At 40.5% G+C, this 23112-nt stretch overlaps 1 protein-coding gene across 3 annotated transcripts in view; it reads left to right on the top strand.

Moving 5' to 3' along the window:
- The window catches only part of LOC306707971 (uncharacterized protein), a 37841-nt gene extending 14729 nt beyond the window's left edge, over positions 1-23112 (top strand). For 2 of the 3 annotated variants that reach the window (XM_079175638.1, XM_079175640.1), the window contains exons 7-50: positions 57-167; positions 542-599; positions 686-733; positions 1154-1222; positions 2079-2218; positions 2490-2621; positions 2707-2764; positions 2880-2960; positions 3085-3165; positions 3600-3634; positions 3794-3862; positions 3963-3987; positions 4090-4116; positions 4345-4413; positions 4509-4648; positions 5387-5503; positions 5750-5807; positions 5923-5967; positions 6050-6106; positions 6194-6339; positions 7064-7165; positions 7265-7313; positions 7408-7488; positions 9572-10159; positions 10242-10319; positions 10584-10720; positions 11601-11702; positions 11880-11937; positions 12041-12162; positions 12349-13300; positions 13405-13526; positions 13605-13718; positions 14533-14590; positions 15765-15896; positions 16099-16191; positions 16298-16456; positions 17305-17556; positions 18803-18877; positions 19204-19355; positions 19441-19596; positions 19851-19908; positions 19990-20070; positions 20190-20285; positions 20872-23112. In XM_079175638.1, the coding sequence (XP_079031764.1) occupies positions 57-167; positions 542-599; positions 686-733; positions 1154-1222; positions 2079-2218; positions 2490-2621; positions 2707-2764; positions 2880-2960; positions 3085-3165; positions 3600-3634; positions 3794-3862; positions 3963-3987; positions 4090-4116; positions 4345-4413; positions 4509-4648; positions 5387-5503; positions 5750-5807; positions 5923-5967; positions 6050-6106; positions 6194-6339; positions 7064-7165; positions 7265-7313; positions 7408-7488; positions 9572-10159; positions 10242-10319; positions 10584-10720; positions 11601-11702; positions 11880-11937; positions 12041-12162; positions 12349-13300; positions 13405-13526; positions 13605-13718; positions 14533-14590; positions 15765-15896; positions 16099-16191; positions 16298-16456; positions 17305-17556; positions 18803-18877; positions 19204-19355; positions 19441-19596; positions 19851-19908; positions 19990-20070; positions 20190-20285; positions 20872-22616 (7128 nt within the window). In that variant the 3' untranslated portion in view covers positions 22617-23112. The remainder of the gene's footprint in view (positions 1-56; positions 168-541; positions 600-685; positions 734-1153; positions 1223-2078; positions 2219-2489; positions 2622-2706; positions 2765-2879; positions 2961-3084; positions 3166-3599; positions 3635-3793; positions 3863-3962; positions 3988-4089; positions 4117-4344; positions 4414-4508; positions 4649-5386; positions 5504-5749; positions 5808-5922; positions 5968-6049; positions 6107-6193; positions 6340-7063; positions 7166-7264; positions 7314-7407; positions 7489-9571; positions 10160-10241; positions 10320-10583; positions 10721-11600; positions 11703-11879; positions 11938-12040; positions 12163-12348; positions 13301-13404; positions 13527-13604; positions 13719-14532; positions 14591-15764; positions 15897-16098; positions 16192-16297; positions 16457-17304; positions 17557-18802; positions 18878-19203; positions 19356-19440; positions 19597-19850; positions 19909-19989; positions 20071-20189; positions 20286-20871) is intronic. The other variant, XM_079175639.1, reaches the window with a different exon arrangement.

The raw sequence follows: 23112 nt of genomic DNA, 5'->3' as shown, positions 1-23112 counted from the left end.
AGTGAACCAATGTTTGAAATTTGGAAGCACAATTTAATTGGATTGTTGTATTTTAGAGCCAAAAAAACCCAAATGTACTGAGGTTCTCCTGGATCCCCAGCAACGATGTGGAACTCATTTTGAGGCCGGGCATGAAGGAAAAGGAAGCGGGGGGCGGACAACTACAGGTTAGTACCTGGAGGTCTGGAATCTTTCATTTGAAAGTATATTGATATAGTATAGTATATTGTATATAAGTATATTGTGTGTGTGTGTAACTGCAAGTCCGTGCAGCTGGCCTCTCTAAGTTACATTTTTGGAATTGCCCTCTCATGGCCATTAGAGACAATGCAGGATTTAAGACACTTCCTCATTGGCTTCACTCGGCAGAACCGAAGTTTGCCGCCAGGACATACCAATTGTTCTAGTTCAATCCACTACCCCATTGTTTCTTATTGTTTTTTATGGTTTCACAGCAGTGTCATGTCAAGATACTATGTTACAATAATGTTGTTGAGATGAATGCCTTTTCAGATTAGATTTTTTTCTTTTCTCTTTGCAGCTGTTGGACTTACCTGGAAATCTGGTGAACAAGCTTGAAAGGAGTACCTACTCTGAAGGTATATGATTCTTTCTCTATGTAATATTTGATTGAGAATTTTAATAAATTGTTTGTTAATTCACATTATCTGATTCTACTTCCCAGTGATGCGCACTTTCAGTGAAAATGAAACGCTTCTCAAGCTGCTTGAAGGTGTGTGTGCACATTTCTCTCAGGACTCTTATTTCTGCTCATGGCTTAGTCAGGACTTATGGAGTTCAGTAACCAAAATCAAGCAATGCTTAATAAGTCTGTTTGACTTGTAATAATCACTCTACCTTGCTACAGCAGTCAAGAAAACGGTCTCACCTCAAGGTCCATTTAGTAGCTGTTCTGGTACTTTCAATCATATTAATTTATCCACATTTCAGTGGAAATTTGAGCATTTACAATCCAATGACAGCTGGAATAACTCTTATCTGTTGATGTTAATATTGTGATATGATCCAAAGCTTCACAACAGCTACTAATGGACGAGTATGATATCTCAATATACTGTTTTATCTGTTAGATTTACTATTTATTATCCTTCAGTCCATGCTTCATCACTGCAATCTTGTCTTTTCCCTCTAGCTATCAACCCGAAGCGGGTGATGATGCAAACATATCAAAGAGACAGCAACAGAGAACATCCACTTCTTGGTCAGTAAAAGTCTCCCAAAATGTCATTCTTTGGATACAAAATTCGGCTGGTAGGGATATTGTCTTTAATGGTGGAAGATGGTTTCCTTAAAACTGGGGTAGGCAGTTTTCTGGCAAAAACCCCCAAAAAACCTTACAATTGAAAATCCAGCCCTCCTCCTGCTGCTCTTCCCTCGCAGTCATAAAGCATAAAGCTCGAACATACTTTCCACAGACAGTTGAGGACGCGTCTTCATTCATACAACAAGTGAGGGTCCGCATCGGTCTGCCGTTCCACACATGCACATTTCCAGATCCACCCTCTATTCCAATTGGTTGCGGTGATGCACCATAACGTTGTCTGCCAGGAGTTCAACGGCATTTGGCTGTCTCTCTATTCCTTTAAAGACACATTTATATAAATGTCGGTAAAGGTGGATCTCCTCGCACAACCTTTCTTGAAATGTTAGAAAACATGTTTTTGGAGACTTTGGCCTAACGCCTGAAAACCGAGCCAAGAGGAGATGCAGGAGTCTTATTTTTTTCTCAGACCACTTGAATTACAATATGCTGAAAGGTTATTATAGCATTTTAAACTGCCTACCCCAGCTTTAAGTACAGAGAACAGGAAGAGTGTTTATTTAATTTTGTACAAATTAAATAAATTCACTAATTAATTTGGAGAAGTGCTTTCTTATGGTATAACTTGCCTTGTCACTACTCGACAGTGATAATCGTATAATACCAATTAATAGATCCAAGGAAGGATTTCACCAATCCATAAGATTAAATTAACGTACATGCTCATGTTAGAAACGCATCGTTGGCTTTCTTTTTGAACTTCTTCCCCGTTTCGTCTCTGATCATGGTCTTGTAGGAATGCAGCACCTTGTTGAATGCATTTGTGTCGGGCAGACTGAGAAGAGACACTACCTCTGCACTCTCTGCCACCTAACTTTGGCCGCCCATGCGATCATCAAACATGTCCTGAGCTTTGACCACATCTTCTGTTACTTTGTAAGTAGCTTCGAAGAGAACATTTGTGAAACGATTATTACCACACAATCCTGAGAAGGTGTCTACTCGGGCAAAATGACTAGTTGGGGCGACGGTTGCGCCAAAAAGTAAGGCAGAAAATGAATCATAATTAAAAAGATAGTAGAGGGGATGTGTAGTCGTTTGTTTTCTGATGGTGTCAAGTTGAGTAATGAATCCTCAACAACTGAAATCCGTATTGGTTGTCTTCTTGTGTGGTATTCGTGTAATTCACACCAGTTTTAATCTGCAGAGAGCGTGGCACCCGCGTACTTTGCTGGCAAAGGAATCCTACAAGGATTACTCGCCGGTCTTCGCCTCCACAATGCTTAATTTTGCAAAGCAGACAGAGCAAATTCATGGTACTGCAAACGCTGATATGAAGGTAATATAGTTTACAAAGTCACAAGTTTTCCCACATTTCTGCTTTTGTTTGTATTCATTTGAAACCGTATTACTTTCTGTTGCAGCAAGTGAGCCTGGAGCCTACCAAATTCACATCAGTGAATTTCACTTGTTATGCAGATGGTTGGTATTTATTGTTTGATGCCTCTCTTTACGTTGTATTCCTCCGAATGAACTGGACCTTCAGTGGAACCCAGAATGATGATTTACTAATTGAGCCTGTGGTTTATTATTGTAGCTTTGAAGGAACTGGAATCCATTAGAAAGGAAAACAAGGAGAGCAGCTTGATTACAAGAATAACACCAGGGAACAAGTTGGGTATGTATTTTATTTATTTTCTGACTTTTAATTTAGGTTTTACAATATACACATCAGTCATACAAAGATGACAGAAACCCAGAATGATGATTTACTAATTGAGCCTGTGGTTTTTTTATTGTAGCTTTGAAGGAACTGGAATCCATTAGAAAGGAAAACAAGGAGAGCAGCTTGATTACAAGCGTAACACCAGAGAACAAGTTGGGTATGTATTTTATGACTTTCAATTTAGGTTTCACAATATACACATCAGTCATACAAAGATGACACAAAGTATGATACGATATATTTCAAACGGTGTGTAATAATTTGAATGCAGGACTTTTATTTGTAACAGAGTATTTGACACTGTAGTATTACTGCTTTTACTTAAGTTAAATAATAAAAAGGTTTTCTTTAAATCACATTCACACAATTTTCAGATACAGTTCATGCCTTTTTGTTTTGCTACACTCAAAACATCTGGGGCAAAAGACCTGCAGAGGCCGACACAAGAGCGTGTGTAGCCAGACATTTGATAGATTTCAGAAAATAATAAATAATTTAAGTCATCAATTTCTTCTATTTTTAAATAGTTATATTGAAAACGTTTTTGCATTTTGAATTACAACTTAAATTTGCTTTGTTTTTTCTTTGTAGGGCTTTGTTCTGAATTGTACAAACTCCGCTGTCAGGTAAAAAACTAAAAAACACAATTCTACATTTCACTACAATAGCCTAGATTTTAATACTGTACCCAATACCGTCTATTTTGTTGGAACATTAAGAACACAATTTTGTTTGATGCAATGAACTTTGTTTCACTTTTCTTTTTCTTTTTTTTCTGGTGGCAGAACTGCAGTATGAGCTTCATGAACATGTCTGACTATTGCAAACATTCGTCACAGGACACACACAAAACGGTATATCAATATTCTCACAGCTTCTTACAGAAAGTATTTGATTATTCCTGATGCACTACAAAACAAGACCTTACATACTGTCCCTAATGTTCTTCTTCAGATGGTGAAGAAAGTCTTTAGGGGAGGTACGATTCACTTATCTTTTATTTATCATAATATATAAATCGGATTGTGTATCATTTTTAAGCTCTCTTACATAAAATATATTTTTCCTCACTTTCCTACAGGTGCTGAAACTTCAACAGACCAACCAGGTACACTTTTCTACTTTTGTCCTTTTTGGTGCCAACACTTAATTATTTTGAAACGATACATAAATCTAAACCTGTTGGCTATTTAAAATGATAGCATAACATATTGATATATTATTTTTCATAGAACTGATTTAGCTTCAATTTACTCATTCATTTAAGAAAAAAAGTAATTGATTGTGGTATTTATTGAACTCCTACTCTTAACACTCTTTCCTTTTTGAATGTTAGAATGGAAACCCAGTCTGGGCTTATACAAGAGGCTCATCGACAGCTTGGGGCAAAACCAGCCACTTGTTGGTGAGCAGACCCGCTTGTTAACATCGTGTTTTGTGAAGCTGTTATACTGAAAAATGTGTCATATCTTAATTTTCTTTGTTTCTATGTTTGTTCAGGCGTTCCCCTGGTTGTGACGTGTGTCTGCACTCAGGTCCAGAAGGAACCGATTTATGTGTGCTTTGCTTGTCAGGACTGTTTCTCTGAGTCCTTTCTCAGACAACACTTTGACTCTCGAAAACATCTCATACACACATTGGTGAGCCCTTCATTTATTTCTGTGGTTTATTTTCGTTATTGTCGAGCCGGTGCAGCTGTGTGTGGATGCCAGCAGTACAGTACCACTTGTGTGTGAGGAATTGCTTAAGACGTGTTTGTATTGTTTTTAGCTTTAGATCACAAAAGGGACTTTGAGTACTTTTATTTTTTAATTTTTTTTAAAGCAAAAAAATTTATTATTACTAGTGCTGGGCAAGTTAACGAATATGTATATCTATTATCAGAATCATTATAACTGTATTTTAACTGCTACTGTGTAAAGGGAATACTGCTGTTAAAAAGAACCTTCTTTGTTTAAAGTGTTTGCAAACCAAATGTTATTGCACTTTTGTTCATATAGCAGAACTTTTAAAATAAAAGTGCACAATACACTACTTTTGAATTCATTATTAAATTTTGCGCATAACAATGCGATTCAAAATTGTAATCGTTGCCCAGCACTAATATTACATATTTAAGTACTGATGCAACAGTCCTTAACTTTTTTTGTGAGCTAATATGATCAGACTTGTATTTTTGCTGTTGGAATGAACCACTTTTGAATGCATGATGTGCATGTGTTCTTATTAAGTTGTATCAATATAACCTTTGAAATGACTCATTATGATGGATTCCCAGGTGTATTTTGTCATTGCATGCAATTAAAAAGCCCAAAATTATTGTAAATGTACAACTGCCTTCCTGGGATATACCTATAGCCTTTGTCTTATATTCTTAGCTGTACCAGAATCCCTGGAAGCTGACACTTGCGTGGAAGAATCATCTGGACGTGAAAGTCTTGAGGTCAAGGGCCTGGGAAGAGGAGAAGGAAAAACCAGATGAGATGATGCTGAAGGTAAAACCCCAAAGAACTTTAACAGACTTGTTTATTTTTTCACTATTTATTTCTTCTACATCTGTGTAGAGATAAACAAAAGTCAATTATAAGACTTTCATAGCATGCAAACTAAAATTCAGTCTAAACGGCAATAGCTAACCACAGTAAAGCTTGTTAACGAGAAGGTTAGTTTCCTGCAATCATCTATTGTAGACTAAATCATTTTCTAGAGTCATTACTCATTGAGAATTTTTCCTTTCTCAGGTACTTGACATGCCAAACGAGATGTTTCAGAGACTCCTCTCACTTAGTTACCCAAAAGGTAGGAATTTCTCTGTGAGATTCATTTGAACTGGTTTTGGTCATGCTTTCCATCAAGCCGACTCAAACAACAGTTTGACATGTTTTTGTTGTCTCGTTCTTGATTCCGTCTGCAGTGATGGAGAGTCTTGCACTACAACACATTATCTTAAGGCATGACTGTAAGTGATGACATATTTTCTTAGCCTTAAATATATCATATATGGATTATTTTCATCTAACTCGTGCATGTGTTGTCTGCAGTTCCAAAATGTAAAACATACAGTAAACTCGAAGACAACGATAGATTTCCTCTACTAGGTGAGTACCGCCGTAGAGAAAAGGTCTTGCCAGAAATCAGAAGTGCACACTGGGTGTTTTTGACTTTTCTTTACCTCCTGGTTGCAGGTAGACAGTTCCTGGTCATGCACCACTTTAGTCTCATAGGGCAACAGCCCAGGGTGGGATTCCTGTGTCTGCTCTGTAAGAGGAGGTTGTCACATGATGAATGTTACGCTCATGAGTTCAGTCGGAAACACATTGCGACATTTATAGTGAGTATTTTTACTCACACTTCTTATTGCATTATTTTCTATTAATGGTTACCGTTATGTTCTTTTTTTTTTTATCACTCAGTATGTTTTGTGATTATTTGGGGTGTTATGCAAAGGCAGACAAACAAACAGGGCAGAATGTCATGTCAGGAAAAATCCGATGCAAAAAGCATTGTGTCTGCAGGCTATAATATTGTTAATCAAAGTATTAATTTTTGATGAATGGGAGATCAAGGTAGAAATGACAGTAGGAGCACCACATTGTGCCACATATTGTTGTATACTTTCTATGAGATTAGAGTTTGTTTGGGCAGTAAATTTCAAATTACAGCTGCAAGCAGCGATGAACGGGCCCTCGCAGCTCCGTGCACGTGTGCAGATGATTATTATATAAAACTTTGCTGTATTTCATGTTTAGACCACTGTAATTGGTTGATTTAATGGCAGGAACTGTGGACAAAGTCCCATTAGTGGAAACACCAGAATAACTCTGTAAACAGGGTAACAGGAAGGGCTAAAGGAGGATTCACTGGTGTATAAGCCAATGTGATGTGTGTATGATTCTGTACTCTGCAGACTACAGGCTCACTTCTTTCTCCAAGGTCACCATGTCTTGGTAAAAACAAAACATTTGTGCTTTGTGTGTGTGTGTGTGTGTGTGTGTGTGTGTGTGTGTGTGTGTGTGTGTGTGTGTGTGTGTGTGTGTGTGTGTGTGTGTGTGTAGGACAATTTCCATCCAGGCTCGCTGGATTCAAACACTGATGAAGAGACCTTCTTGGACTTGGCAAAAGAGGCAGCACGCTATCACTCCATATCAAATGTGCAGGTATGCTATACCTGAAATTGAGTTTCTGTACCATCTCTCTGTAGAATCTCCTCTAGCCATGCGCTTATGCTTTTGACTCCATATTTTCTGCCTTCAAAGGTGATAAAGTTGATCAGGCCAATCAAGGAGCCATGCGCCTACTCTGTTGGTGAGTATGTGTGTGAATGGTGTACATATATGCGATGAATGTACCACATTGGCATCTTTAACTCTGAATTGTTTTCTTGGCTATTTTGTTCCAGCATTAAAGATCCTGACATTTGCAAATAAGAGAGAAAGGAAAGCAAACCTTAATCCACCAATAACTCCAGGAAGGAAGCTGGGTAAGTCGATGTTTTATGTGTAATTTGACCCTAGTACCAGTATGGAAATGGAAATATTAATTTCTGGAGTACTGTGGTGCTACATTATTTTACCCGCTGTTAAAATATGAGCCTGTCGAAGTGCGCGCTCCAGCGATAAAGTATATAAAGTGTATACTGGAACATCCTGCTCCAGGCCGTGGCAGTAAAATGTGTGCTTTATCTGTGTAATAGACACACAGATGCATTACATTCATTTAGCAGACGCTTTTATCCAAAGCGACTTACACTAAGTGTATTCAACATAGGTATTCAAGAGAACTACTACTCACCAGAAGTCATAAGTGCATCTCCTTTTTTTATTAAATGAGCATCTAAGAGCATAAACCAGAGCAAATGTACAGTGAATCGACAACAAACAAAGTGTAAACACATGAGACATCTAATTAACTAACTGTCAGCCTATCCCGGGAGGAGAGCTCTCTTCACTTAAGGTCACCAAGCAGACTCCCTCAGAGATGAGCAAGACTGGACTTTGGTTAGAATATTGGGTTTTTACCATTATATGAGAATTACAAGTAAAAAAAAAAAATGAATATACAAAGGAGTAAAAACGCCTAAGCTAAGACCCTGATACTCCGTTGTCTCCCATTATTTATAGAGTTCACTTCTAGATCCATATATCGTTAACAACTTGGCTTCGCCAAATCATTAGATAATGCTCTTTATGTAGTCTTAGAAGCTATGACAGACTTGTTCTTTTAAGTTGAGTGGTGAAGCACCGGTCAGGATGTCTCTTAAACCGTTACCATTGTTGCAGTATCTGCTCTCAAAACCTGTTTCTTGTACCAACTCTGTCGACGATCAGGCCAGAGTAAGTTACACCAAGATTACCCTTTGTTACTTATTTGTACCATTCAGTAAACATAGAAACACATGAAGGTGTAAAAACCACAATAGGCCTATAAAAGTCTGCATTGTGTCAGTCGGTTACGTAAACCACAGAGCGCTTTAGGGCCTCGGCCTTTACGGCTTCACATCCTGCTGCCGCTCGGCTGGAAGCAGAGGGTGTCGGCTATTAGCGGAGTTCATCTGCAAAACACAGCAGTACCACAGTTTCACTATGTTGCATAATGTTTCCAAGTACTTGTTTAGTTTACAGTTCGATTATTCAACTCTACAAGGTAACATAAACTTGTGTTCGCCACAGAGTTTACTGGTCCTTGCTAGTTGCCCGTAGATCTCGGTGACCAGACGTCTAGGATTGTCCTGGTTTTAAGCTGACAAATATCTGTAATACCTTAAAATGTCCCGTTTTTTTAACATTTGCAACCAAATTGTCCCTATTTCCACCACGATTCACATAATAATATTCAAATTGTTTTCAGCACTTACATAGATAGTTTATGTTCTGTTCTACTCATTATTACCAAATAAAAACAAACAATTCACCACGCAGCTGAATTCAACACTGTTTTGTCAGCGAGGCAAACGCCAGTGACAGCCGTCTGAAACATGCTGCTCAGGAGGGGAAGTCATTTTAATGTTGCAGCCTACTGTTATTTATAGTCCACAAAGAGATTTGTACCGTTTTGTTTAAAAGAAAAAAAGAGCTGGCAGATGTGGTAGAGGTGGGGGGGGGGGGGTTAAAGTTTAAACTTTAGGTCCGAACCTGGAGGTAAACTGTTCTTTCAGGGAGAAATGCGAAGGCGTGCCAGACACATCTCCATATATGGTCCCTATTTAGATAAGCGCTGACTCCACTGCTTCAACCATATACACTTGTGTGTCCAGTTACAGAGTTAATTTGTGAATACCAGAGTGTGTGTAATTTTACAACAAAAGACTAAATATGTACTAATATATTGCTATAATATTGCATACAATGTTATCAATCCTAACTAATATACTAAACTAATATAAGAAAAATATCACAAAGGTACATTTTTCGCTATTGGTAATTTCTTTACCTAATCCACTCATTTTCATATATTTTTTTTTTGTTGCAATATTGCTTACGGAGCGGCCACTTGATAAAACAATGTTTATCATTATTATCAAATGCATTTTTTTAATGTCCTGTATGTGTTTGTTTTTTTTTTAGTCCCCAGACAAAAACTGAACGATGTGGAGAAGGCCCCTGTGACAGACAATGGTCAGAAAAACAGCAGGATGATGGAGGAGCGTTTGGAAACGACGAGTCAGAAATCTACAGACAACAGTGAGACGACACTGAAAGAGACTGTAGAAGTTGGTGCTGAAGTCACTGATGCATGCCGTCTGAAAAGTGGAGAAAATGCAGAAAGGGGAAACGACACGGAGGCTCCGACATCAAGTGAAAAAGAATCGGAGAAGAGAAGAGAGGCGTTTTCGGAAGCAAGTTCAGAGGAGAAAAAGCAAAGTGAGACAAGCCAGGAGATAAAGGAGATAAAGGAGAAGATGGAAAAGCCTACAGCGAGCAAACCAAGTGAGGACGCTACAGAAAACTGCCAGAACACCGACGAAAACAAGACTGGAAAAGAGAGGAGCCAAAGCAGCAAAGGTGTCTTGACGCTGAAGACGGAAATCTCACTGGACACCTGTCCTGTGGAGGACGTAGGGCAAGAAATAAAAAAGCAGCGGCTCACCTTCGAAGGAGCTCTCCAAAACCTGCCGAGTAGCGGTCAAAAGGAGGCGACCACTCCTGACAAAGGTATGTAATTGTCACATTTCATTTTTGTGGGAGATTTTTCTCAGTGTTTCTATAACAATGTCTTACTCTGTGGTTGGTGCAGCGTCCTTTAAGGTGGACCAGCAACAAGCGGATCAGTTGTGGCAGTATGTCAAAAGGAAGAGCCGGGAGCCTGTGGTTGGTCAGTGCCTTTTTTTTTTTTTATTTTAAACATTTTACCTCCAAACCAAAGAGTTGTCAAATGTATATTAATTATTGGTTGCTTGTTGCTTGTTTTAAAATGTTTTTGGAGAGTTGGCTTTTTAACTATGGCAATGAAGTGGGAAAAAAATACACTTTTAGTTGTAATAGTTTGATTCCACATAACATTTTACTAATTGTTTTGCATTTCTAGTCAGGGGAATGATTCAAACACAATATTGATAGTGAACAATGCCTCTTCTAGGCTTGGGTGCACTTCTCGAATGCAGTTGTGATGAGCGTGACCCCATCTACCTCTGTGAGTGCTGCTCCCTGACGATCCCAGAGAAGGACATCATCAGCCATGTTACCGGAGTTGACCACCAGAAGACGTATCTGGTGGTGAGTAAACGATGAAGTCTGTCTCATATGCCGCGTCTACATAGTAAGACTTATTGGTCATTGTAATCCTTCCTTCCCTCCATACTGGCCATGACGAGATCCCTTCATAGAGCGCAGAAATGGAGGGAAAACAGTCCTCATGCTGCATTCCAAGTTGGCCAAATTGATTTATGAACTCTCAAAGTTTAGTGCATTTCCCTCCTTTTTTCACCATTTCCTTATGGCAATAAGTCTTTTTAAACGTACATATACCATGTGAGGGAGGAAAAATGTATGCGTTTGCCACTATGTTATTTATCCAGGGTCACTATGACCTTAGAGTGGCTGTGATGAGGAAGCCAGATGTTTGGCTGGAGCTTAAATTAAGAAGGGGGGGGGGACAAACTGAGACATCACAGCAGCCCATAGGCCCATACATAGTAGATGCATAGATACTGGACATCGTAATGCGTTCCTGTCAATAGTTATGACGAGGAACAGGGACCAGTAGAAGCCTCTGACAGGTGGTCCGATATTGATTAATTAGTACACCAACAGTACATCTCATCCTCCCAGCTGTGCCACATGGCCCCCGGTAAAGCCCCCAGGGAACAGGATCTGAAAAACCGTTATGAATCCCTACTTTATGCATTTATACACACTGTCCAAAGTTGCCATGACCGCTGCAAGTCGGGTCTTGCAGCATTTCGACGGCGAAAGATACAGTACAGACCCGATTTTACTAGTAAATGCGCTAGCGGATGCTACCATGGAGCTAGCGGCTGCAGAAAAGGCTGGTAGTTATAGAACAAACCGAGTATTTTTCTAATATTAGCCGTCAACAATACAAAAGATATGTTTTGTATTAGTAATGGCTTCCTATGTATGTTTCTGACTTCAGGGCGTACAGAAAGTCCCACCTCCACCAGGGATGCACCAGGGGAAGACAATCAGACACTTTGCTGATTTGTTTGAACAAAAAAATGGATATGGAGTGGCTCAGGTTTGGTTCTTTTATTTGTGGACATTCTCATAATAGTCATTTAATAAACTCAAATTGAAAAGAATATAATTGTCCTTAGGCCAGTCCTGGATATTGTTGGAAAAACAACTGAGATAAAGAGTTGAAAGATTCAAACAGAACTCAGTAATACATTTACTGCTTATTTCTTATGTTCAGGTTGTTGAGCTAGATGATGCCACTTACAATAACATCTCAAAACAAGACTTCGATTCAGGTAAGGGTACATCTGCTCTTAATTTTAAGACTCAATCAACAGGTGAATGACAAAGTCAGGACTTTCACTGTACTGTATTTCTTTGTTTCTATCTTCCACACAGTCATACAGATGGTGAAAGTACTTCGGGATCAGCAGAACTGTGGCCATGAACTCCCTTCAACCTCAGCTCTGTCTGGTGTTCAACCTGTGGACTCCTCAGTCACCCTTAATGCTCAACATGAGGTCTGTTTTATGAAGGACAACTACCAGTTCAGTCGTTTTGGCATCAATTAATAATCAATAAAATCATTCAGAAGTCTGCATGCTGAGCTTATGAAATGGAAAACAGGAAAATGCTGCATTTTGTTTTCTATGGCAGCTGAAAAATGAGCAGTCTGCTAAATATGTTTTTTTGATTTCCTTTCATAGGTGGTGAAGATGGAGACTGATGATTCGGAAGACCCTGAGGCCAAGTCATCCTCAGTAACTACATCAATGTCTGTAATGACTGAAACCACCTCCAATACACCCAAAGTCCCCACTGAACCAAATGAAGCCCGCATCAAAGCGTCAAAGTCACCTGATCCGTCACTTAGTGAGGACAAAGCTGAAATCATTTCAAACACAACTGTGGGACCGTTAAAAATAGCAACCACTTCCAAAGAGGTGGTGAGATCTGAAACGGCAGCAACTTCCGAATCTACTGTAACCACCCCCACCAAATCCACGACGGCCATCTCCAAGTTTACAACCAAATCTTCCAATTCTACTCCAGACACCATCACATCGACAGCACCTGTCTCCAAACTCAAAGCCGCCACCTCCAGCTGTACTACAGCCAACACCAAATCGAGAGAAACGGCCAACAAATGTCCAGCAGCTATCCCCACCTGCACTGAAACCACCTCCACCTCGAGTGCAACCATCTCAAGGCCGACCTCCGCCACAACATCTGCAACATTGCCCAAAACACCGAAAAGCAGAACTAGAGCTGCAGCTGACGCCAGAGCGGCTTCACATAAAGCTGCCACCCGCTCGAAAACAGAATCCACAGTGGGGTGTGAAGCCGCCTGCAGAACTGCATCTGGCTTCAAAACGGAAAACGCATCCAAAAGTTCTGAGAGTGCATCCAAAACTGTGGTGAGAGCTGTTGCCACTGCTAAAATGACTGAAACATCAGTTGGATGTGAAAATACTGGCGCCTCTGTTAAGACTGCACATGTGACGAGTCCAGTGAGGTCAACTGCTTATGTTGCACCAAATATATCTAAGAGTAAGGCACCTGCCGCTCCCCATCCGACCGCGCCCCGAAATCCACCTGCAGAGCCGTCGCAAATCTGCACAAGAGAGAAGAGGTCAAGTAAAAGCTCTCCTCAAGTTGGTATGTATTATTATTTACATCGGAAAATATCTCGGTATTTGTCTCTATCAATTGGTCTGTTTTTCATGTTAATCAGAGGTTTGCATTGTTTCTTTTCTTTATAGGCTTAAACGAGCTGATTAAAGTGGCATGTGGACAGAAGAAACAAGTCTACTGTCGGCTGTGTTCAGTCAGGTTGCTGAAGTCCGACCACACCTGCAGCGCTGCCCACCAGCTTAACTATGTGGTGCGTGCTTTATAAGTCTCGTTTGTAAAGCAGGGCAGTGTTACAGATGCTGATGTGTGCTCTTGATGTTCTTACCAGAAAATGAAGTACCCAAAATGGAGTTGCATGGAGTCGGACCTGGAGAGCAAATTGCCTGAGATAGTGACCCACCTGGCTGCGATTGAGAGAAATGTGGGAACCTCGTCCTTCCCGGTGAGCTGCTCGAGTCTCTTGTTTATTTTCAATGTCGATGATCAGCTTCTATGACTTTATGACTTATATTAAAACTCAATATAAGTCATAACTGTTTGCTATCTGAGATACCTCAGCAACTCCCTAACGAACACCCACAAAACACAAGAGAGATTGGATTTTCTTCAGTTCACGCAGGTTTATTTGCATCACACAGAGTACAAATAAACCGAGCTGTCCGGATTCAACTGACTAAAACAAAGAAATGTACATTACTTTATACCCTCGTTTCCCCTCCTTCATGATCGTCCCCTCTTCACACACATCCCCGCTCTCTACTTTCCCCTAGATAGTCATCGTCTTCATCCTACATCCAGTTAAGATTCATGGTGTACGTTTGACCCGTTACACAGGGGACCTTTGGTTTGTTTGACACATGAGAAGTACCAGTTATCTGTTCATTGCACTATATTCCTATGTACACCTGGCTGTGGCTTGTCATGGAGACGGTTTAACAGCGTACATATTTACATTGACAATTTCGGTGCGTGCGTTGTTTGGATTCAGCTAAACCGGTTCCAGGCTTCGTACTATTCAACCTCTTTTTATCACTGTGAATCTAACCTCCTGACCTGAAATAGACCCAATATGACCCCAAACTGGCAATCGGTGTGTGTGGTTGTTAATCTGCTTAACGTTGTGATGCAGTATGTACAACAATGACGCATACATGAGAGCATACATCAGCAAAGTAAGATGTCACAGGCTTGAAAATGTGTTTAACTGAGTAGCTTGGTATAGTTTTTCATTACCAATGTTCGTTTCTTTTTGCTAGATCGTGAAAGTGTCGATGGATGAGTACAAAGAGTTCGCTGATCTCTCACCAGAAAAAGGTAAAGATATCCTAATAACGCCGCAAAAATCGAATTCTATGTGACTTACATACTTAGGTTTTAGTTTTGACACTAATCTACCTTGATACGTTTTGATATGTTGTGTTAATGAGGTGTAAGCTTTGATGTATTTAGTTCAGGTGGGCGCTCACTTAAAGGTGCAGTGTGTAGGGTTTGGTGGCACGTTACGGAGAACTGAAACTTCTCCCGAGTGCCAAGCGTGTAGGAGAACTGCGTTGGGCGACGGTTAAAAGCGACTGGAGCCAGCGTTTTCGTTTGTTCGTCCTGGGCGACTGTAGAAACATTGACGGCCGACTTCATGAAGAGTGTCGATATAAACGTCTCATCCGAGTGTAACAAAAACACAACAACTTTCCGGGAACATTGCTCACAGATCTTTTATTCATTCTCATCGTTCTATGCATACTGTATGGTCATTGTCTTGGTTTCAGTATCAGTCGGCACTTTGACAATATTCTACGGATGTTGGTCCCCAAGGTTAGAATGGAATAATGTCCAGTAGGACCTGAAACTGTGAGATCTGATTATAGTGGTGGAATTTAAGTCTATTTTAAAGGATCGAGGAAAAGGCTTGTTTGGTCAATGGGATTGGTCTTAAATCTTTCACTAAAATATTTTATATACAGTGGGTACGGAAAGTATTCAGACCCCTTTACATTTTTCACTCTTTGTTTCATTGCAGCCATTTGCTAAAATAAAAAAAGTTCATTTTATTTCTCATTAATGTACACTCAGCACCCCATCTTGACAGAAAAAAACAGAAATGTAGAAATTTTTGCAAATTTATTAAAAAAGAAAAACTGAAATATCACATGGTCATAAGTATTCAGACCCTTTGCTCAATATTGAGTAGAAGCACCCTTTTGAGCTAGTACAGCCATGAGTCTTCTTGAGAATGATGAAACAAGTTTTTCATGTACATTAATGAGAAATAAAATTAACTTTTTTTTATTTTAGCAAATGGCTGCAATGAAACAAAGAGTGAAAAATGTAAAGGGGTCTGAATACTTTCCGTACCCACTGTATATAAATATACTTGTTGTTTTGTTGTATATAAACGGTATTTTGTGTTTATTCACTTGTAGTAAATTGTAACTGAATGAGAAGTGTACCTGGTTAAATAAACTATATAAAATTCTCTGTTTATTCTCAGCTCTAGAAAAACTGAAAGTAATGCTGGCAAGAGGCTTAGGGGTCTCCTCACCCTCCTCAGCCAGTCCTGTAGAGGTTTTCAGACGGCAGGTTTCCGGGGACAGTCCACTTGAAGCTTCAAGCTCAGACGATGGTAAGTTCTTGTCCTTTCTCAGCACCATGTTTGAAATGTGTCTGTGTGTAAATACATTGGAATGTTGCACGCACATAACCGGAATGAGCAGAGGTATTTTCTGTGTTTTCATTCTTGATAACTTGTGTGATGTCATTAGAAGACCTGTGAATGAGGCACAGAAGTATGGATTTATATTATACCCATTACTCTTGTCTCTCAGGGATGTGCACGCGACAGAATAAAGGACTTTCTCCAGATAACCAATCCGAGCAGGAGAACGAACATGTGCGCTGGTCATTGGTCCAGATCTCGGGTGAGAAGCCACACGCAAGATTTATTCCTGACTCTTCAGATGTGTCGTGAGGTATCTATTCTCATAAAAGTCACTGTTCTTATTTCACAAATTGAATCCGGTTCAGAAGAGGAAGGATCCCTTGCTGTGGGCCAGTTCGCCAGAGCTCAGAGCGTGGAGAGTTCAGAGCCTGAAGCCGATGACCAGATTCTAGACCAGCTACATTCGATCTTGAATCAGAATGAGCCCGTCGCAAATCCTCGCAGTCAAGACGCAGGCGTTGCAGGTACGTCTGTTTGTCGGACACATTCACCAACAGAAAAGCAGGGTTCATATATTTACAGCTGCACTAACAATGGATGGCTTTGTCAGTTAATATCAATATTTTTGTCATTAGAAGCCACTATTATATATGTGTATATTTATTGTGTGAAATGATCGGAATGCAGACATTTAAATCTTATCTTGGTCCTTGCAATGGTCTTATTGTTGGTATAAGTCCTTCTGCATCACCACTGTGGGATGTACGCATGAGCCATTATAGTCAATACTTAAAGAGTCAAGTTCATATTCTTTGCTTATATATCATTATAATCTTGCATAAAAATATTCCTAGTTCATGTATCAGTGTAATCCTGCAAACATAGGCTTTTGGGGTTAGTAATAGTTCATGTATCCTACGGACAGTCGTACATTCATAGAGCTAGGAGAGAACAAGTAGCCTCACACTCACATGTTTAAAAGCGGCTTTCTGCAGCGCCGCTGTCGCTGTGTCCAAAGAGAACAAGTCGGCCTTCGTGCATTGGCTCAGCCTGACCTTTAGAAGACTCTGGCACAATGGGTCGTAAAAACTTAAGAGAGTTGAATAGCACAAAGCCGGGGGGCAAATGGGAGTAACTTAATTAGAAGTACGCCCATGCACTCAGAGTTGATAGAGTCAAATTACGAGTTAAGGTGTGGTAGAAGTAGATGAACAGTTAGGTCCTCATGACCAGGTCGTAAAGATAGGTTAACATAAAAGATAAGACGCCAGGGGTACGGCCGAATAAAGCTGTATTAGCAGAGAAATGAAATATCTCATGTGACAATGCGTGTATCCACAAATACACAATCTCTTTCCTCCCTACCTCCCAGCAGCCAAAATGCAGAAACCTCAAACTCCTGATGGATGCAAAGAGACTCCCGAGTGCAGACCACAGCAGAAGAGAAGTCAGCCAGAGATGCAGGACACACGGAAGGTGTTTAAAGGCTCTCAGAAAACATCACCTGTACAATTCTTTAACCCGGAACAGCTCTCTTCTGCTGCTGCAGTCAATACAGAACAACAGAATCAACCAAGACAAGACGTGTCAAAACACTCGGACGTACTTCCAAGGATTTCAATAGGTAGGGGTTAAGCGTTTACGTGTCAGTGTTTTTTGCCATTTAATATACTGACAATGTTGTAAAGTAGCCGTATTACTTGTTTAACTACATTTCTCAGTAGCATCGCCATTTTCTGAATCAAATAGCTGTTCAGTAGCTTAGCTCTTTAATTGATCAAGTAGTGTCAACACAAGCTACATTTTCCCAGGCATTTCTGAAGCTCTGAAATAAAACCGCTAAAGATCAGACGGTAAGTGACTCCACGACATGTACGTGTAGCCGACAGGAGCGCGTCCATATGACGGTGAAGTCACGTACCAATACTCACGCTGATGCCTACGACTTCTTTGCTGGAATACAGATGTTCAAGCTTGTGTTTACTTGATGGAAAGGTGGCAGAGGATGAGGAAGGAGAGGAATTGATCCCCAGGAAGTTGCCACATACAGCCATACACATACACACACACACACTGTTTATTATATCAATGTGCTACAGACAGTGTAGTACACGATGTATTTGTACAAGGCCGGTGGATTTTGTGATGCTAGAATGGTGCATGTTTGTCCACGTATGTTAGAATTGAGTGTGCATTGATGGTTGAATATACATTATATTTACATTACTGTTCAAAAGTTTAGGGGCACTTAGAAATGTCCTTATTTCTCAAAGAAAAGCACTGTTTCTTTCAATGAAGATAACATTAAATTAATCAGAAATAGACTCTATACATTGTTAATGTGGTTAATGACTATTCTAGGTGGAAACGTCTGGTTTTTAATGAAATATCTACATAGGAGTATCTGGGGCGTCACATTTGTGGGTTCGATTATACTCTCAACATGGCCAGAAAAAGAGAACTTTCATGTGAAACTCGCCAGTATATTCTTGTTCTTAGAAATGAAGCTATTCCATGCGAGAAATTGCGAAGAAACAGAAAATTGACACGAAATTGTCTGGGTGACCCCAAACTTTTGAACAGTAGTGTATGTTAATTATATTATTAAATAATTGTATAATTTAGATTATGGATTTTTGTAGTATATATTTGTATATTAATAACATTTACTTAGAATTAAATTGCTTCAAAGGGAAAAAAACAAATCTTTGATGTTAAACTACTTTTTCCATGTTGCTGTATCTAAGCTTGTGGGCGTAGCTTCAGTGTAGGAAAGCTTAATTTAATGAAGAGTAACTGGTAGCTAAGTTCACCACACTTTGCATTAAGTAGCTTGCCCATAACTGTGTTATTTTGTATGGTTGTCACAGGGGAAAGCGCCGAGGGCAGCAGTAATTTGTCCAGTTACTTGAAGGTGATGGGACACGACAGTGAACCAATCATAGGTGGGTGTGTCCGTCCTGTAATGGTAAAAAATATACATCAGTATCATGAAATGGTTTAGAAACATTTTACGGCTTAGAAGAACAGAGTTAGACATTTAGCTCTGTCCAAACATGGGTTAAGAACAGATAGTTTTATGTAAACATGGTTTACGACCAGACCATATACTGAGTGTTACTTTAGAGGGCCGTAAAGACAGACACAGGAAGGTGAAGGGGTCACACTGGGGGTTCTCCCTGTTCTGGGGGATGTTTAGGGTCACGTAAATGTATTATTATTTCATTTCTCTTCACCAAAGCGCATGTTAAAGATGGCGTGTCGTCACCAGGTATGCGCTTTGTGTGGGAGTGTCGCTCTGTGTCGGAGGGTCCCGGGCCGATTAGGAACGCATTCTACCTGTGTGAGAGCTGCAGCGTGATGATCTGCCTCAAAGACATCTGTCAACACATGAACAGCTCTGTTCACCAGTACAACGTCATTGTGAGTGTTGTCTCAATAATGCATTAAGAACCCATTTGACAAATCGTTCCCACATTTGTAGATCATAATGATGCATGTGTTTCAGATGAGTCAGCAACCTGAGTTTCTGTACTTCTGGCCGGAAAGTTATGTGCTTCATCCTCCGGATGTCTATCTGGAAAAATGGATGAAATTGGAAATGCTAAATGACATCGCCCGGATGTTATCAATTGGGGAGCGTCGCTACAAGACAGATGCGCAGGTAAACTTTTAAGGGCCATGTGACGAGCATGTTTTGTCCAGGAAGTAAGTTGGACAAGATGTGGTTAATAATGTTTTTAAACATATGTTGTTGTTTTATGCACGTTACCATTTTCCAGGTAGATCATAGCAAGAGACAAACAGAATTGCATAGTGAAAGCCATTTACTGTGTCATAATAAGTTAAAGCAAACAACTTGTACATTGTGTAAATACACATCTATTATGCTCATTGTTTGTGTTTTCTCTCACAAAGAGTATACTGCTGGGACTGGAGTTGTATGAAAGGGTTCGGACTGCTTCGTTCAGTGAAGGTATCGATCAATAAGCGAAGTACACAGAGTCTATGGTACATGTGGGTATTTGATATTAACTGTGTGATTTGCTTTTTGTAGCTTTAGAAATGGTTAAAAAAATCAAGAAACAGCAGAAACTGAGCGTCTCCTTTAAAAGCATCTGTCCTCCACAACGAACGGGTGAGTCCCATTAGCCCAGTTACAGGGTCATTTCTTTCTTCTTATACACAGCTTCACTAAAGTGACTAATACAGGCACGTTATGGGTAAGAGCAATGCGTTTTGGTTTCTGTTGCACAGACCAGCTGCCTGAGGACCAACACAGTCCAGAGGAATCTGTCTCTATGGAGATGCAGCCAGCACAGGCACTTGAGACGGACTGGAGAAGTGACGACGGTAGGATTTATCATATTGTTCACTACAGTGTTGAATAAGATCCTTACTAAGTGCAATAAGTCTAGTAAAAAGTAATAGTATTACTTTACCTTTTTTGGTATCAATAGTAATTAGTAACCTACTTTTCTTTCTTTCTTTCTTAGTTTAATGTGTTGCTCAGTAACGTGTCACTTCCAAAATCTAGTAACCAGACACTGAATCATTCTAGGTTTGTCCTGATAAATACGCTTTCATTAATCAAACAATAAGTATTCATGTTTTCTAGTGCTTTTAAATGTTTAAAGTATATACAAAATTACATTTATTTATTTAAATAAATATACTTTATATTGATAAGTTACGCTTTGAAGTGTGTATCTACGGTGTACACATGACTTTGAAATGTTAAGAATAAAAATCACAAAGGGCGCTGATGTTAACAAAAAGCCAGAGGCTGGTGAATGCTGCTTCACTTTTTGAATCTGGAAATTATCTCTTAAGATTTATCGAGGACTGAGAAATGGGGGCTGATCATTTCTCTGAGCTGTAATACATTTGAGCTTCTTTTTCTTGTGTTCTCTTATTCCTTCTCCACTGTCTCTATTAGGACCAGGACAAACAACTGAGATACATCATTTCCACGAGGCTGTTGGCGATTTGGATGGAGTCAAACCAAGAAGAGTTTTGAGTCCTCTGGGTGTGACCAGTGTCTCCTCAAAGGCTGATTCTGTTGTCGCTCCATCCTCCGGTGCTGCCACATGTCTTGGTTACCAAGTGCAACCAGATCGCAGACCCCCGGTCTCTCAGCGCCAGAGGCCTATCGCAGAGGTGCACTCAGAATCCACATCTACCTCTGTTGTTTGTCCTCAAACCCTGTCGGTATCTTCCAGAGATAAACGCCTTCCAACCCTGAAAAGACCAGCTGTTGAATCTATTGAAACATTGATCAGATCTTCCACCAATTACTCCAACCTCAAGGATCCCTTGCCAGCCAAATTCAAACCCACATACAATGAGCTGCCGCCTATCATTCAGCCGAGCCCCGAATCAGTCTCCGAGTCCACTTCTGTGAACCCTGCTGCAACCTCCATCCCCCTGTATCTTCAGGACAAAGACACTGGACCTGGATGTGATGAAGAAGACATGCCCGTTGTGGACCAGACAGCATTTGATCAACTAATGGCTCTATACAGAGAGAGGATGTCTGAGATAGATGTGTCCCCTTGCACCTCCGCGCCAGGTAATGGTGAGACTACTACCTCCTGCGCTAACAGTTTGTTCGAAAGTGGGGTGCAGGGAAGAAGATGGGATCAAAGTTCTATGCAGACTACATCTAAAATGGCCATGAATGATACAAGATGGGATTTAACTTTGGAAATGGTTAAAGGGACAACAAATCCAGCCCCCGCTTACGCATTGGAGAAGTTCAACCCTTTCCTTGATGGCTCTACTTCAGCGAGGGGCGACCTTTTGTTCGGGGCGACTAAAGCCATAGAGGTCCGTACCACATTACCTTATGCCAGCACTGCTGACCCCAGTGGCCCACAACACCAGAGAAGTATCGACGCTCAGACCACCTTTGGAAACACTAGCCAGTCCAACCCTAGTCCCATTACCGGTGCAGTCATCAACAGTAACCCAGGTCACATACTACAGCCACCAGATAACACAGAGAACGACAGCACTGGGGCTCATCACTTGCCCATTAACGCCATCGTAACGGTCCGGTCAAACCAGCGTATAGGTGGCAATAATGAAGAGGACATCACCGAGGTGAACAGGGGCAATCTGGTCACTCACAGTTTCTCCTCCGTTGCAGAAATAAGCCCCAGTGACACTTTAGGAAGGTATGGTCAGTACAACCGAATGGCTTACGTCACCAATGGACAGTCAGGTTATTTTTCTTCTGAGGCTGTTGGAAGTTGCACAACACCAGGCAACCCTCCTGTACACACTGGGAGTTCATTTCATTGTGAAGCGTCCCCTACTGGGGGGCAGATTCGCCCGGAGCAGGAAACAACCCGCCAAATTCCCCCGGAATGGGTGACGCTGAGATTGCAGAGATTGCAGAGATTGCAGCAGCAGCAGCTTTTACTACAGCAGCAGCAGCAACTCATACAGCAGCAACTCTTACAGCAGCGTTACACCTCACGGACAAGTACCTCCACGGCTGCTGGAAATGGAAACACGACCAATGAGGCGGCCTACGTAGGCGCCATGTCATTCACCACTCCAGCCAACATTTCACAAAATTCGTTTTCCGATTACAATTACCGACTCACTTTAACGCAGAACAGCAACAACATAACGACACAGAACATTCCTCAGGTTTACCGCAACGCTCCCAGGTAATTACTATCCACCTGCCGCCAACACTCAAGTCCAGCCCCAGGCATATGCAAACTCCTTTTTCGCCTCTGGCGGAGGGTTTTTATCTGTAGCTCCCTCTATGATCAATAGCACTCCTCCATGAAACTACCTGTTAACCAGGTAAATAACAAGACCCAAGTTATTTCTGCAGTACACCCGTTAGATACCGCTCTGTGTCTAGAAGACATGATTAAGTTTAGATATGTGGAGTCATTAAGGTGTCAAATACCAGGTTAGGTGCTATACTGAAGTGTGTTCAGTTCACACACATTTATTTTAAATGAAGTTAAACTGATATTCTGTTGAAGTTGCAACAAGTTCAGGATATTGAAACTATTTCTTGCTTTACATGTGAAGGATGACTTTGTAAACCTTTTCAAAAAAGCTGGCGTCGCTCTTTTTTAACATTTCTAATCTGATTTTTGAAGTTTTTTTATATTCATGTTTTGTTCATTTTAATAAAATCCCTGTAAAACAC

Source organism: Pholis gunnellus (assembly GCF_910591455.1).
Source record: "Pholis gunnellus genome assembly, chromosome: 16".
NCBI lineage: Eukaryota > Metazoa > Chordata > Actinopteri > Perciformes > Pholidae > Pholis > Pholis gunnellus.
This window is presented reverse-complemented; position numbering and strand designations above follow the sequence as displayed.